Genomic DNA, 16632 nt, shown 5'->3' on the forward strand with positions numbered 1-16632 from the left:
GTTTAAAATTGTCTTCCAAGTTTGTTAATTGTATAGTTTGTTTAATTCTGAATGATTATTAATCAATATTTGTTACATCAGACACGATTTAATGATGTTTATTGTATTTTTATCATTTTGTATATATTTGTATAGAAGGAATTTCTCAGAAATTTCCACATCACTGACGTTAATGGAGTGTTTCTGTCATGATCATGTGTGTTATTGTCTCAAACTAGATGAGTGAACAATTAGCCTGAAGAGGCTTGCCGTCTGTATGAGCTGTCTCCATTTATCAATTATATTGTCACAAAAAATAAACTGAAACATTTTTGTATCTTTTTGTCACTTTTTATACTTTGTTGAGACATGATTGTTTGTAAGGGGAATCCTGCGCAAAGTTTATACTTTGAATTTTGATCAATCGAAAAATATGGCTGCCATTTCTAAAAATAGAACAGAGGGGTCTAACAGCAGTTTTTTTACAAATATCTCAAAACCCATTAAGATTAGGCAAATTTTGGTAGGATGAAAGTGTTCAGCATGATTAGAGCTACCTGTGTGGCGATTAGGGAAAAAACTGTCAACTGACATTTGAGTAATTGCTTTTTTTTTCAACATTTTTGGCTATTTTTGATGTTATTTTTTCAAAAACCTTTTACTCTGTAACAACTATTCAGAATCAAATAAAACTCATTAAAATTGTTCCTTAGGGTATTCTGCACAAATTAATCATGAAAAGTTTTTGAAACTGAATAAACATCACTGCTGTTACTAAAAATTGAACATAGTGGTCATAATACATTTTTTTCAAAAACAACGTAACTCAAACACTGATGTATTTAGTGAAATTCTGATAGGAGAAATATTGTTCACCACCAAAAGATAGACCTATGCAGAAATTTTCAAAATGATTCCTCACCTGATGTAGGAGTTATGGGCCTTGAAACAGATTTTATTTTTGCTTTTCATGTGTACAACTTTGAAAACTTCTCTGAAACCATGTGACAAAACTTACTGAATGGTTGCACAATTGTTTTTTATGTATCCTGCACAAACTAAATGCGTAAAAGTTTTGATCGCTCAAAAAACATAGGCATGCTACGTTTAATAGAACATAGAAAGGGGAATGTGTACATTTGAATTGTGTACAGCTTGATTATGCTATAAATGACCATTTTCTTTAGTACAGGCTCAATTTTTAGTGGGGGTAAAGGATATTGTTTTATTTTCAACTAAATGGTTTTAAATAAGTTTAATTATGCATTACTTGGCTTATTAGAAAGCTTAGATGTTACATTAATGTATTCGATTATACAAGAATTGTTTTGAGGACAGTGTTTGAAAAAGAAATGCCAATTACAGGTCAAATGGAAGAAAATATGAATTTCCAAAAAATTCCCCTTTTTATAAAAAGTTATTATTGGTACTTTTGAACTGAAAATTAGTAGATGTATTGAATACATGGATAATTAAAACAATATTTCACCACATGTCTTTTTAACTTTGTTTTTATTCTAAAAATTAACATTTTGTTTCATGTTGAGGTATTTTTTCTGACATTATCTATCGAATGATACCGATTTTGAGACGTCAAATTTATGTGACTTTTTATGGGAAAATTGAAACTCAAATTTCTCTTTGTAAAAATATATGCTTAAACTGAAAAATAATCTGAGAATATTTTTTGGCGAGGAATTGATTTGGTAATGGTAGGTATAAAGGTACCTGAAAATAATTTATTGGTTGATTATTCGGGGTGCATAGTAGGTCCTCCCAGCTTTTGGGATAATTGCAGTTGTATCCAACTGTGCACCACATTTTATTCAAAATAAAAATGTAGAAAAACAAAAGTTGAAAACTACTTGGTTTTGTTGACTATGCTACTGTCTTTTCACATTTGATTGAAATAATTCAAATAATGAACATGTATCATGAATGATACAATGAAAATACAATTAAAAATATAAAACATGTATGTTCTGTCTTATTGCAGAATCAGGATGATTTGAAAACTTGTCTCAGATTTGAAGATGATGACCGGTAAGTAACATGATACTATGAATTTGTTTAATGGGAGAAATCATTTTTAGTCCACCTGTCATCTGCTGTTAATCTTTCTTCAAAAATATTTTCCTCTGAAACCAAAGGTTTGCACCAGCATCCTTGTGGTATCTACTTTAAAAAATATATTGATGTAACTGAAAACCTGGGAGAGTGAGTAAGTGAGAGACCTGACATCTTTTTGTTTGGGAGAAATTGTGTGACCAGTTTTTGAGCTAAAACTAGAAAATGATGATACTGAAAAATGATAAAATTTCTGTTGAACTTTTGTTGTTCTTAATAAGCAGCATCTATATTAAACCACCATTTTAAGTCGAGACTGATGTTTTGCTGATTTTAAAACACTTGAATTTGTTTCATAAATGTAACATGTCATGTCTTCTTGCATATTATAGAGCACATGACATTAATTGTTCAAGTCTGACCTCAGTCTAATATTTTTTTAACATGTTTATTCCTTCTGGCTTTGCATTACAATAATAATGTACTGATGTAGCCAGTAAATCTTTACTTATTTATTTTAATTTTGAGTTAAAAATATCATTTACTGCCACATTGGCTCAGAATATTTCTGTTCCACATTTTGTAGGTAGAAGGTCCTCCATTTGTGAAACTTGACACACCATTGTTACATACATCCTATTTTTTTTAATCAAAACAACCTTCTGATTATGAATATAAAAACTTAAGTGTTACAGTGTCATGGCCATTCATTTTGATTGTTTTGTCTCAATTATAATTGAGATGGTTAAAAGAATTAGTGTGAATTGCCATTCCATGGTAAAAATCTTATTTACTTGCATCACCAGGAATCATTTTGATTCTATTCATAGGAAAATTATGAGCATTTTATATTGCAGCTGTTTACAATGTCCTATTCAACCACAGGATGGCATATACATGTATATATCTGTATATACACTCCTTGAAACATTTAGGTTTCCCGCACGCACGCACACACGATACATAAATGCACACTAAACGCTCAATAAACTATTGATAAATGAATGCTTTTATCGTGCTTTTAAACGTACACTCCTGTCGTGCATTTAAATGCACGATAAACAAACATTCTATCATGTGTTTAAACGTAATCTCCTAGCATGCGTTTAAACGCACGATAGACGAAAGATGAAAAATAATAATATTAACAAAAGATGACGAAACAAAAAACAGAAAATTAATGAAAATATTGAAATAATAGCAAATAATATAAAAATAACTGTTGAATCAAGGAAATAATCAAAGTACAAAAATAAACAAACGCTTCTATCGTGTGTTCATCGTACATTTGAAGTTTTGAATTTCTTATATGACGTATTGGGTTTGCCGGTAAAGAAAAAATGCCATTCTGAACAATAATATTCTATTATTTCTGCAAACAAAATTAAGATCTGGTCTTTAAATGAACTGAAGATTTGAGGGACTCCTTTTTGACCCTGACAGATGTTTAAATAAAAAATTGCATTTAGAAGAAGTTCTTGCAGTAATCTGTCAAGAAACATTAAATGTACTAAGCATGTTCCATTAAAAACAATTATCAGTTGAAATCTCCCTCATATCATCTATATTTTATGATTAATGAATAGAAAGAGTAGAGCAGTGATTTTAACCAAGAAAAAAACAAGATCAAAAACCCCCAGTGCTAACAGTTTTTTTTTTTTTTTTTAACGCAAGTACATGCAGATATCCAATGAAATCTAGCATTTAAATAGAAGAATGCCTGTAAATGTATTAATTTTCAAGATTGCTAACTCTTTTAATTGAACATATTTGGTTGTATCAGTTTTTGCCGGTTATAAAGAATAAGAAGTGTTTATAGGGCTAAAAATCAATTTCAGTTGTATTATTTTTTAGGTTTTTGTCCACTTTGAAAAAATAGAAAATTAGTACATAGTAAATTGATATGCTTACAGTAACCATTTTTAACTTATTATGTGCAGTTATCATAAATGTACATCTTGAACATTCTTAACAACAGGGATCCTAAGCCCGAACATCGAGGTTCTGATGCAAAAGATGTCAACACCCAGTTGTATATAGAGAATGGAGAATTGAAGAAAGAAGTACAAGATCTTAGATTAAAGATGTATGTATATGTATTGTATTTATCAGCTTATATGATATTTGATGATTATTGCATTGCAATTTCCATATCTTATTGGTATGAGACTTCCATATCAGGCCCAATTAAGGACTGATTGATGGGACCAAACCGAACGATGCATGTCATAATCCTTTTATCACATACTGGAATCGTTCTAAGAATCTGTACAAGCACATGAGGATGTCTGTGTTAATAAAAGGGTCATTGCATTTATATTATATGTTAATAAATATATAATTTCATATTGGCCTTGTTATAGGTTTGAGGTCTGTCATATTGGTCCGGAGGCATCCCTGTGGGCCAGTATGGCAGTTGAGGCCAATAAGATTGACCAAAACCTGCAATATGATATCTGGTTGGGATAATATTTACCAATATAAATGCAATTACCCATTAGTATCACATGCTTTATTGGTGTCATATTGGGTATTCCTTGGTCTGTTCTAATGTATGTTAATTGGAAAAAAGTATGTGAACATCAACTATTTCTAGGTGTATAGGTAAATATAGTTTTGTGCACCATATGTCTCAATGCATATTGTATTTTTTTTAATATGCACAGAAAAAGAGTCTTACAAACTAGCCTTTTTTGTAAATGTATATATTGTTTTAAAATCATTACAGTTTAGGGAACACAATATCAATGTACATAGTACTGGCTTAATCTTTAATCTTTACCTTTGTTAAAATCCAAGAATATAAAGGTTTGAAAATAAATTCAAATATTAAATTTATATTCTGGATATCATTATCATGGGGATTTGTCATGATAGCTTTCTGCACTTTCTTTTCACAGAGACATTAGAACACTGTTCATTTATTTTGCTGTTTTTAATGTGATTTCTTTCAATAATTTTTTCCTCTGACACTACATGACCATCTGGAACCAAAGTTGGTATGAATGTTACCTGGGGTATACTGAAAAGAACTTATGTGTGGAATTTTGATTCGTTGAAAAACATGGCTGCTGTTACTGAAGTAGAATATACAGGGTCATACAGTTGTTTTTTGCATATATCTCCAAAATCATTAGGTTTAGCTAGCTTTTTATTTCTGAAATGATTCCATTAAGGCCTACAAAAGTCTCTAGGGATCAAATTTTTCAAATGACTTCTTGTAAGAGTTATTGCCCATGAAAGGTGAAAAATTTCGGTTTTTAGCAGTTTTCATCCAATATCTTGAAAACTATAATAGATAGAATGAAACTTTGAATTGATTAAATGATCCTTATGATAAGTCTTCATAGAATCAAAATTGTTGGACAGCTCCTTATTAGAGTTATTGCCCTTTAAAGACAAAATATTAACCAGGTGAGCGATTCAGGCTCTTGGGAGCCTCTTGTTGTTCTTTCACTATTATTGCAAACGATCCTAAACTATTTAGCAATATTTTCATCTTACATTTTAGTATTGATTGATGTTTGGGTTTTGAATACTGGCAACATCTCTCTTTATTTTCAGAGAATCATTGCAAGTCATTGAACAACAATACAATTATCAATATGAAGAAGTTGACAATTAAAATAAAAACATGCAGCCCTTAAATCTGAATTGAAAGTTTATTTTATCAGCAACGTTTCAGACCTACTTCAAACATATTGCATGTATTTCAGAATTGATAATGGGCAAATTGATTATCTTAACTCTTCTTTAACTCGTTCAACATTCTTAATCATTTTTGTAACATGACAGTACATGGAAGCATGCCAACTTTGCCACTTGGAAACACTATTCTTAGATGAGAATATAAATCTGTCTTTCTATATGGCCTCGACCTTAGTGTAAAAGAAGTGACTACTGATTTTAAAGTCCTTTAATTATTAAGGTTGAAACTTTGAACAGTTTATCACTAAGATTCAGTTGTTGATACAAGTCCATGTAAGTTAATGTGCATGTATATTACAACTTTTCATTGGACAGTTAAAATTATAGCAATATAATTAAGGCTGTCAGGTTTTGGTAAGCAAAATGCATAAGATTCATTAACATCTTGTATTCTATTACATTAGTTGCCAGGATTATCAGTGAGAAACAACATTTTACTATTTTTTTTTCAGAGAAAATGATAGTAGAGAAAAGAAACAATTAGAAAACCACATAAGAGTATTAGACAAAGAGATTGAAAGATTGAATTTAAATGAAAAAAGATCACAAAGGTATTCTTATTAATATGGTGTGACTCAACCACAGTGTGACGTGTACTTATGATTTTTATATGACCCCAAAAATTTGCAGTTGTATATTGGTATGGTGTTAATGTCTGTAGTCGTTGTTGTCTGTGTTGTTGTCTGTAGACACTGTGTTTTTGTACAATAAATTAAGTTGTGGTTGTACAGTTATTATGAAATTTTGAAATGCTTTTCTTACTACTGAAGGAAGATTCTTATTTAATTTGGAGTTTGTGATCCCTGCAGTTTTAGAAATGGGGGTCAAAAACGGTAAAAATATGTGTTTTATTAAAACCCATGTAGAATGTTTGTTTTTCATCCATTCTTGATAATTCCTTTTTAGTACCTGGACAAAGTCCTGGCTAGCTATTGCCATCACTTGGCGTCCGTCTTGTCTTCCGTCATCATTTCCAATTATTTTTAAAACTCTTCTCTTCTGAAGCTATTTGACCAATCAGAACCACACTTGGTATGAATGTTCTTTAGGGTATTCTGCATAGAACTGATGTGCTGATATTTTATCTGTTGATGAACCTGGCTACTGTTATTAAAAATACTACACAGGAGTCAGACAGAAGTTTTTCCCATTTATCTCCATAACTGTTATAAGGCTTACAAAAGTTGTCCTTGTTTGAGTTATTGCCCTCAAAAGGTGAAAAATATTGTTTTTTTTCCCAGTTTTCAGCAATGTCTTAAAAATATGATAGATACAAAGAAAATTCAATCGCTAAAATGATTCTTATGATAAAGCCTACAAAATGTGTGGAGATCAAAGTTGTCAGACGATTTTGATTGTTATAGAGATTGCCCCTGAAAAGGAAAAAAATTATATTTTTAAAAATTTCAGCCAATATCTTCAAAACTATGATAGATAGAATGAAACTTTCAATTAATGAAATAATTCTTATGATAAGTCTTACACTAAAGTCTTCCATGCGTGATAATGTTTTTACAACTTCTCGTTCAAGTTACTGCCCTTGGAAGGCCAAAAAATAACCAGGTGAGCGATTCAGGCTCCTTGGGGCCTCTTGTTTATTTTTGGTCCAATTTCAATGTTATTTTCATTGGATACCTTTTGAATATCCCTACATGCATTTTTCAATCAGATTTCAAATACCTTTTATAGTTTTCGAGTTTTAAGGTGTCAAAATGGCCACACCTCAAAAAATGGAATACTGTTTTGTGGTCTGATTTAAAAAAAAAATTATTGGTTCCTTATGAAAATCCCTGTTTGCATTTTTCCGATCAGAATTTCAGTCTTTTGTAGTTTTAAAGTTATAATAGGTCAAAGGGACTACACCTCCAAAAATAGACTTTCTATTTTTGGTATGATTTTGACAATTCTTATTTGAATTTGAAATTTTGTGCAATATAGTGTCCAAACCAGTTGTGTGTCCATATTGAATTGTAAGTCCCTATGCTTGAGTATGTCAAAAACCAATATTGTGTCCAAACTTTCCCCAACTGTTGAGGGTTCAACCACTGCAGTCGTACCATGTTGCACTCTGCAAAGCTTTTGATCATACATGTTGTATGGCTGTTATGATTACGTTATATATAAATGTCATTTAATCTGCAATTTTGCCTTATTTAGTCACCCTGTTACAAACTATTTCCCAGATTTGTTTCCTATTATATACCTTTAACTATATAGATGCTTGTCTTCTGCCACATGAATGTAACTAAAAGGTTACAAATAAAGTTGACATTGTTATCTTGCTGAGTTTTAATGAAATTATGTACCTTGTATATATACTGATTTCAGTTAACTTGAAATACTTTTAAAACTCAGAGGAAACCATTGTGTCAATCAATTTTGTACTGATTCAATTTATATCAATTGTTTCATTTTTTATGCTTAAGAAACTTCAAATTGAAAAAAATAGGGTTAAGATAAAAGTAAATAACCTGGCTGAGGCTGAGGATTGTTTTCAAACATATCTAAACACAAGTTTATTGTTTTAAATTATAAAAATTTACTCTTTTATTTAAATTCACCATTCTGATTACAATTTAGGATCAATTTATCTTTAAAATATCACATTAAAATTTAATTGGCACCACATGGTGCTCCAATTTGTGTGATATTTGGGTTTCTTGTCGATTTACATGTACATGGAACACCTAGATGAATGAACACAATATTCACTGACATCCTACTTAGTTGAACTACAAACTACTAGTCTGCCTATTTCAGTTTCTATGTTTTCAAGTTAAAATTCAATTCAGCAAACTCTAGATCAAAACTCTCAGTTAAATCATTCCAACTTGAACCACATTTTTTTAAATTAAACCTGTTACATGTACTTTTCATCTATAAAACTAATTTTCAGTTGATTAGCTATACCTTAAGTACTACAAATTGTCCCATAGACACCTACAAAGATTTTTACAGAATCAGTAACACAAAGTTGTTCTTTCATTATGTTTTTTTTTTTATTCAGAAAATTATGTGACGAAAATGCCTTCTGTGGCCATAATTATATAGTGTACGATTTCGACATAACTGTCTAATGCAAAGAAAGGCTCCATTTTTAGCTCACTTTGCATCTGTCGTCGTCGTCTGTCGTCGTCTTTAACAATATTTCAAAACTCTTCTCCTCTGACACCACTTGACCAATTGGAACCAAACTTGGAATGATGTTTCTTGGGGTATCCTACATAGAATTGATATGGGGATTTTTGATCTGTTGAAAAACATGGCGGCTGTTACTAAAAATAGAACATAGGGGTCAGACAGTAGTTTTTCACATATATCTCCAAAAGCGTTAGGTTTAGCAAAATTCTGTCAGGGTAAAAGTGTTTAGCATGATGAAATCTATCTGTGGTCAAATTTTTATTTTAGTCTGTTAAGCCATGTTTGAGTTATTGCCCTTTTTCAATGTTTTTGTTTTGCTATTTTGAATGTTATTTTCGTCAAAAATCTTCTCCTCTGACAACACTTGACCAATTGGAATCAAACTTAATATGAATGTTTCTTGGGGTATCCTACTGATAACTGATAACTGATGTGGGGATTTTTGATCCGTTGAAGATCATTGCCACCATCACTAAAAATAGAACATAGGGGTCAGACTGTGTTTTTAGCATAATCATTTCAGCTGCTGAAATGACCCTTACTATAAGGCCTTCAAAAGTCTTCAGGGATCAAAGTTCTCAGGCGACTCCTTCTAAAAGTTATTGCCCTTGAAAGATGGAAAATGCTTTTTTTACAGATTTGAGCCAATATCTTGAAAACTATAATAGATAGAAACTTTCAATCTCTGAAATAATCCTTAAGATAGTCCTACTAATGTCTTGTTGAGTCAAAATTGTTGGACAACTTCTTGCTCTTGAAAGACGAACTTTAACAAGGTGAGCGATTCAGTCTCCTGGGAGCCTCTAGTTACAAATGCTGCTGCTCTGAATTGCACGAAACAGTGGCGGATACATCAAAAATGTTTTCGGGGCTGGATTACCATTTTGTGAATGATTTTGTTTAAAATATGGCCAAAAATAAGAAAATAAGAATCTGGAACCACTTTCTTGATTGGAAAGACTACCCCCTTTTTGTTAATATTTGGATCTGCCTTGCCTGAAATGTGAAAGGTGTTCTTTCAATTTGTTTTTAACCCCTCTTAATATTTCCTATCTCATGATGGATGATTATTTATAATGTCATCTTTCCATCATTGGCTTATTGCGGGACTAATATTTATAGACTACTTGAATATCGAAAGTAAACGGCTATAAAGTACAGAAATGAGCTACAGGCACTGATGAAATTGTAAGAGGTTAGGGGACTTCTTGTTGTGAGTTCAAGCCAAATTAATCAGCATATTAAGTTCAGAAAAAAGATTTGTTTATTGGTGTAAGAAACATAAAATTAAACTTGATATTTTATAAATAACTGTAAAGATGTCCTATGTGTTTGCATTTAAATCTTAACAATATATGTTAATGAAACTATTTTCCTGTCAGTGTAAGAGATAGTTTCAGACGCTTAAAGGCTTAACAAATCTATAGTCTCTGATGACTGCTATACTGATTCTGATCTTCAACCGAAATTGATAATAATCATAAAAAAACCTGTTTTTATCTTAAGGAAGTAGAACTAGGGTAAGGAACAAAACTCATACAAATCATAGGAACAATTGTATTCAGCATTTTACATCAATCTCATGTAAGCCTCAAAGAAACTTGGACCTCTTCAAATATCTAAAGCACAGGAAATATGTCTGTCATTACTGTTTTTATGCCCCCGCAACAATAAGTTGGGGCATATTGTTTTACCCCTGTCCGTCTGTCTGTAATTCCGTCCGTAATTCTGTCCGTCACATAAGTTTTCTGCACTTTTGTTGAAAATTCTAGAAGATATTGAACTGATTTTGTGTATGTTAGTCTTTCATGATTAGTTACAGATCAAGTTAAAGTTTTGTTCCACTACGCTGAGTTTTACGAAAATTATGGGCCCTGAACTTGAAAAATTCCATGGAAATAACAGTTTTCGCACCTTTTTGGTAAACCCTTGAAGATATTGAACTGATTTTTTGTATGTGAGTCTGTCATGATTAGTTACAAATCGAGTATAAGTTTCATTTTTCTACGCTGAGTTTTACAAAATAATGGGCCCTGCACTTTAAACATTGTATTGAAATAATAGTTTTTCGCATTTTTTTTGTAAATGCTTGAAGATATTTGACTGGTTTTTGGTATGTGAATCTGTCATGATTAGTTACAGATTGAGTGTAAGTTTTGTTCAGTTATGCTGAGTTTTACTCAAAACCACATGCGGGGGCATCATTTGTGTCTCACAGACACAATAACACATCTGACAAAGTGCTTTTTACAATTATGAGTTATGATATAGCTGTATGAAGGTTAAATGCGGGGGCATCACTTTATCTATTTTGTTTTGTTTTGTTTTTTTTGCATTCATATAGAATTTTTTTGTTGTGTCATATGCCATTATGGTAATAGACTTTAGTTTCAAAAATGAAGCAAAAACTGTGCAAGGGTAAATTTCCTACTGAGCTAAAATTCAGAATGGAAAGACCTCAAGTTTTGGCACTTTAAAAGACTTGTCTAAGACCAGTTCCAGTGTAATTATAACTTTTATATGCATGCAAGACAAAAATAAACCCTTGTTGAGAAAAAAAAAATTCTAATTAATTATTATGACTATTTCCTTTTCCATGATTAGAACTGTCAAATTTGCAAGCAAAGTTTTGGTTGTTCCTTTGACAGGACTCAAACTTATACAACAGACAAATTTATGACAACATCGCTTGCACTAAGGCTAATGCCCAAGACTACTTGGCCAGTATGTTTATAAAATATGGCTTTTGCTGGTCCAGTTGATTCCTCATTGTAGGTTTAATATAGAACTGTGAACTAAGTACACAATATCTAGTAGTACAAGACATGCCATTCATCAAGGTGGTGTTGTAATGCAAGTCAGAGGATCAAAATAGGGATACATAATACATCTCAGACTGTGACAACTCTATTTGCTACACTGCTCTATCCAAATATAAAATAAGTATTTTTACTTGAACCATGCTTTCTTTCTATTGCTCTTGTTGAAAAGATTTGTATATATCTGCATGATTAAAGTTTAAGGTAACTGATATTCATGTGCTGTGTATTGTAGAGATGTCCAGAATGCTGTGTCCCTTAAAGTCCACATTGATCAATGCAGATCTGAACGAAACGAAGCAAGAGAAAACCACAAAAAACTTGTTGAAGACTTTAAACAGTGAGTATTGTTTATTGTTTTTTTATCACAACAAACACCCTGTCTGGCTGTCCATCCATCTGTCCACATTTGTTGTAAGTGCAACTCCCTCTTAAGTCCTCAAGGGATTTAAAGAAATTTGATATGAAGGAATGTGCATGAAGGAATATAGTTACTTTCTTGGACTCCAAAGAGAGATAATCCAATTTAAGGGTTTTACATGTTAATTCCTCATAAGCACAACTCCTCTCCTGAATCATTCAAGGGATTTTGATGAAACTTTATAGGAAGGTTTTGCAAGATATGTGGATATGCATAAAGGAATATAATTACTGTCTGGGACTCCAAAGGGAGATGATTCCACTTAAGAGATTTACATGCTAAAAACTCATAAGTACAACTCCTCTTAAACCATTCAAGGGATTTTGATGAATTTGTATTGGAACATTGAGCATCGTATGTAGATGTGCATAAAGAAATATTGTTACTGTTAGCAATTGCAATGGGAGAAAGTTGAATGCACTGGTTATTCATTCAAATGCATTTGAAGCAGAGGTGTTCTCTTTGTGAGCTTGCTTGCTGTATTTCTAGTTTTAAATTGCAGAAAAACAAGTACTATCCTTAAAAACAGATAGCCGACCCAGTAAAATTTGCTTATAACTTTGTACATTTCATTCAGGAATTAACACATGGCACACAATTTTCTATATAGTCTTTTTTTAATGCAACTAAGTTATCAGTATTTGGCCAATCAGGAAACAGAATTGTGATCTGGTGACTTGCGTTTCCATGGAAGAGCATCTTTAAGGTCAAAGGGTAAAAAGCGAAACTATACTGACTGCATCGGAAAAATAACTTTTTTATACTAGACATTATATAATGGTGACATGCTGTTATTGATAATTGTTGTCCTTGTCATCAGTTTAATAATGTTATATCATTTATGATAGTATTCAACATTTTGGCCCAATCTTTTTAAAAATAAGACGATTAAGTTGCTAAAAGGGAGAAAGTAGGTGTTACAACAGTTATAGTTTACAGTTATAGTCTATTGGTAATCTGATTTGGATTATTTCTGTTGAAATTTTGTTTTAAGAGTTTTTTTTTATTCTCCACAACACAAAGTGGTATTTAGTAAGGAGAGCCAAAGGGGTCAAAAAGGTAACATTCATTTATTTATGATAACTACTGTTAAACTTGTCTGATCTTATTGTAATTTTTACACATTGTTCCTATGGTCATGTCGTTGTTTCTAAGGATAAAATGATTTGTTGTTTCCTGATTGAACACTCAACAAATGTATTATTATACTTAACCATAACAATGCCTTCTTAATCAAGTCCAACTGTGATTGTTAATTGTTCTCTGATCATGCATTATTGAGATTTAACGTTGTTCAAAGATAAACCGAGAGAACAAATGAACTTTGATAAGCCAGTGAGAATTTGAGAATGAGAATCATGCTCTTGCCCTGGTCAATAGTAAAAACTGTTGACCTAGTAAACAGTTCAGGCCTTCAGGCGTTATAAGTTACAATGTTACACTTGATCAAAAATAAAAACAAATGTATACTTAAGTATGATAAATGTTTTTAAATTCATAGTTCTAACTGTCCCTCTTTCTTTGTGTATTGGTCTGTTTGGAACTTAATTTCTGTTATATGTTTTGCTACCACCCACTCATTACGTTCACTTTACATTATAAAAAAGCCCTTTATTGTTATGCATACTGCTGAGCACATTTGTAGACACAGCAAATTCAATGTTATTTTTGACAAGTTAATTTTTTTTAAGATTTTCTTACCTAATGGTTTATATACATATTTCATGTCACTGTTTGATTTTGCATGAACTAATCTGAGAAGTCACTTGATAAAACCTTCCCATAAGTAAGAAGTACAAATATTATCAAGTGCTCGCTTTGAGTAGTAATATCATATGCATATAAAGTTAAACTTGTGGTGTTGCTTTTACAGATATAAAGAAAAATGTGAACACAAAATTATCTGCATGCAGTATGAAAAGCAAAAACCAGAAGGAAAGGTCAAAAGTTTAATCAGTTGGCAGTTTGAAAGTGACGATGCTGAAGAAAAGATCAAAAGTTTACAAAATGATGCAACCTATCTTAGAAACAAGTAAGTCAGTGTTACGTTTGGATTAGTTAAGAAATTTGAGAATAATAGTTACCTATACCTGATGTGGCCAACCTTTTTGCCTGCTTTGGGAATATAGACGGTGATGTGTAGCTTGTTTAGCAATAAGAATGGATGTTTCCCCTTCATTTTTTTTTATTTTCTCTAAGTTTTCAGTTTATTTCATGCAGTAACATATGAAAGGAAAGTATAATGGATTGTGGTTGGGTCTTACATGCAGTGCCTGAATAGAACAAAAATACAGGTTTTATATTGGTAACATTTACAGAAGGTACACAGGCAAAACACATACAAATGTGCCACACATGAGAATCATATGGTTTGCATCATATGATTATCATATAAATCAAGCACCATATGATTATTATATGTTTTTCACAAACATATGATTGTCTTATGTTTTAAGCCAAAATTAACATATGATAATCATATTAATCAAGCACCATATGATTATCATGTGTGACACATTTGGCTGTGTATAAAGTGATCATGGTGCTTGTGCTTTCCTCTGTCTCCTCCTTTTTTGTTACATTTTTCTCTGCAACTACTAATCTGATAGCCACTTGATATTTTGACAGAAGTTTTATATTATTGTGCCACATTTTTGGGACATGTTTTCAGACTATTAACAACATCAACTACGTGTTATATGGCTTCATTAATAGGTGGGGTTTTATAACACAAAGTTGATGTTAAATACCAGGAAAACTATGAACAATTTAATTTAAATGACTTCTTGAAATATATATAGGTGTTTTTTGTTTTGCCCTGAGTAATTCAAAATTTATTTTTCATAGCATTTTAGTTAAATAGGTAAATTCCATGTACATTTCTACAGAGTAACTTGTAAACTATTTCAGACTTGAAGAACAAGAAGAGAGTCTGATGGCAATGACAGAATCAGTAGAGACATATAAAAGAGCTAATGACAACCAACAGAAATACATTTTAGAATTACAAAACAGGTTTTTAACATTGTTATTGTCTTCATGATATATACTTTTAATGATTACTGGACATTAGTTCAGAGGTTGATAAAAGGGGAATTGGGTTTTTTAGTGGAAGCTAAGAGCTTACTGAAAACATTTATGAAAGTTCACCCCACCTACGAAAAATGCAATATTCCAGATCTGTGAACTATACACTTTCTAGTTTAATTTGATATTGAAGCATTAATCTACTTGTTTCAAGTAGAATGTTGATGTTAACTGATGAGACTATTTTTTGAAGTGACTATTGTAACTTCTGTCCTGTATTTTACTAATGCACCACTTGCTACAATAACAGTGTATTGCATGTACTTTTTTTAAAATTGTGTTGTGCATGATATTTTAAAAATTAACAGGGCCAGTAAACAAGATGATGAAGTTGTAAAAGATGCAAAAACAGCCATTGTTCACTACACAGCTGAAACCAAAAAGTACAAAGAATTAAGTGCAAAAGCAAAATCTGACAATCATAGATTAAAAATGGAAAAAGAGGAGTTACAAACGCTTGTCCAAAAACTGAGGACTATTTCTAAGGAGGAGAAGGAGAAAAATGAAAATGAAATTGACTCATATAATATTAAGATAAAAACATTAGAACACAATAAAAAAGAAATGGTGAAAACCCTTGAGAAACAAACTGCAGAACTATCATTATTGAAGAACAAATGGAAAAATATGAAGGACACCAGGTATTTATTTGAGCTGTTATAGAGAGGAGTCATTTTTAGCTTTGTATTACCCTGAGCATATCAAGACCATCTGATATTTATATGAGCTGTTTTACAGAGAATTCTTTGTTGGCTGTGTATCATCCTAAGCACAGACAAAAGAATGACAATATATATTTGTCGTTTTCATTTTAATTCATTTGGTTTTGTTTTTGCAACATGTTTGAAGTTTCATTGAAACAATTTCTGACATTTCCTTCCTCTGAAAGATGACATGCAATATTTCCCTATATTAGAATGATAGTAATGGTTTTTATAAAAGCTTGAGATAAATTTGTTTTCAAGTATTGAAGTAATTTTTTACACTTTTTAGCCGAAAATTCAAATAAGACCAAGGAAATTTCCAAATGCTGCTAAACTTCCCTTTGGCATGGGCACATATGTTGTTGATAGTAGATTTATTTATGAAATATTGAGAGGCTCTTGCCGAATGTGGGAGACTAACATCTATGGTCTTTCCAACTGTTAGTTTTGACTTTTATTTTGTATATTTTAAGTTTTGTGTATATATTCAAATGTTAGTTAAAAGAGAAAATTTATATGTGTAGATGGAGGAGCAGCAGTATCATTTTGTGAGGTTTGCCCACTGTAATTTTAATTATCAAACATTCAACCATAAAGACTCATTCTTAGTGAATATGTTAAATAGCTTTGTTAAGGGTAGTTTGGGTTACATTTAATGGCTTCAATGCTTACGTAAGAAGTAAGACATTTGTTTCCCTTCAAGATA

At 31.5% G+C, this 16632-nt stretch overlaps 1 protein-coding gene across 2 annotated transcripts in view; it reads left to right on the forward strand.

Annotated features, from left to right (window-relative positions):
- The window catches only part of LOC148604953 (uncharacterized), a 30513-nt gene extending 14613 nt beyond the window's left edge, over positions 1-15900 (forward strand). For both annotated transcript variants that reach the window (XM_088550513.1, XM_088550512.1), the window contains exons 2-8: positions 1976-2022; positions 4025-4132; positions 6207-6305; positions 11950-12054; positions 14009-14167; positions 15046-15150; positions 15531-15900. In XM_088550513.1, the coding sequence (XP_088406639.1) occupies positions 1976-2022; positions 4025-4132; positions 6207-6305; positions 11950-12054; positions 14009-14167; positions 15046-15150; positions 15531-15885 (978 nt within the window). In that variant the 3' untranslated portion in view covers positions 15886-15900. The remainder of the gene's footprint in view (positions 1-1975; positions 2023-4024; positions 4133-6206; positions 6306-11949; positions 12055-14008; positions 14168-15045; positions 15151-15530) is intronic.
- The last annotated feature ends 732 nt before the right edge of the window (positions 15901-16632 follow it).

The sequence above is a fragment of the Perna viridis genome, chromosome 10 (assembly GCF_037379345.1).
Source record: "Perna viridis isolate PV_CMFRI_1.1 ecotype Kerala chromosome 10, ASM3737934v1, whole genome shotgun sequence".
Taxonomy (NCBI): domain Eukaryota; kingdom Metazoa; phylum Mollusca; class Bivalvia; order Mytilida; family Mytilidae; genus Perna; species Perna viridis.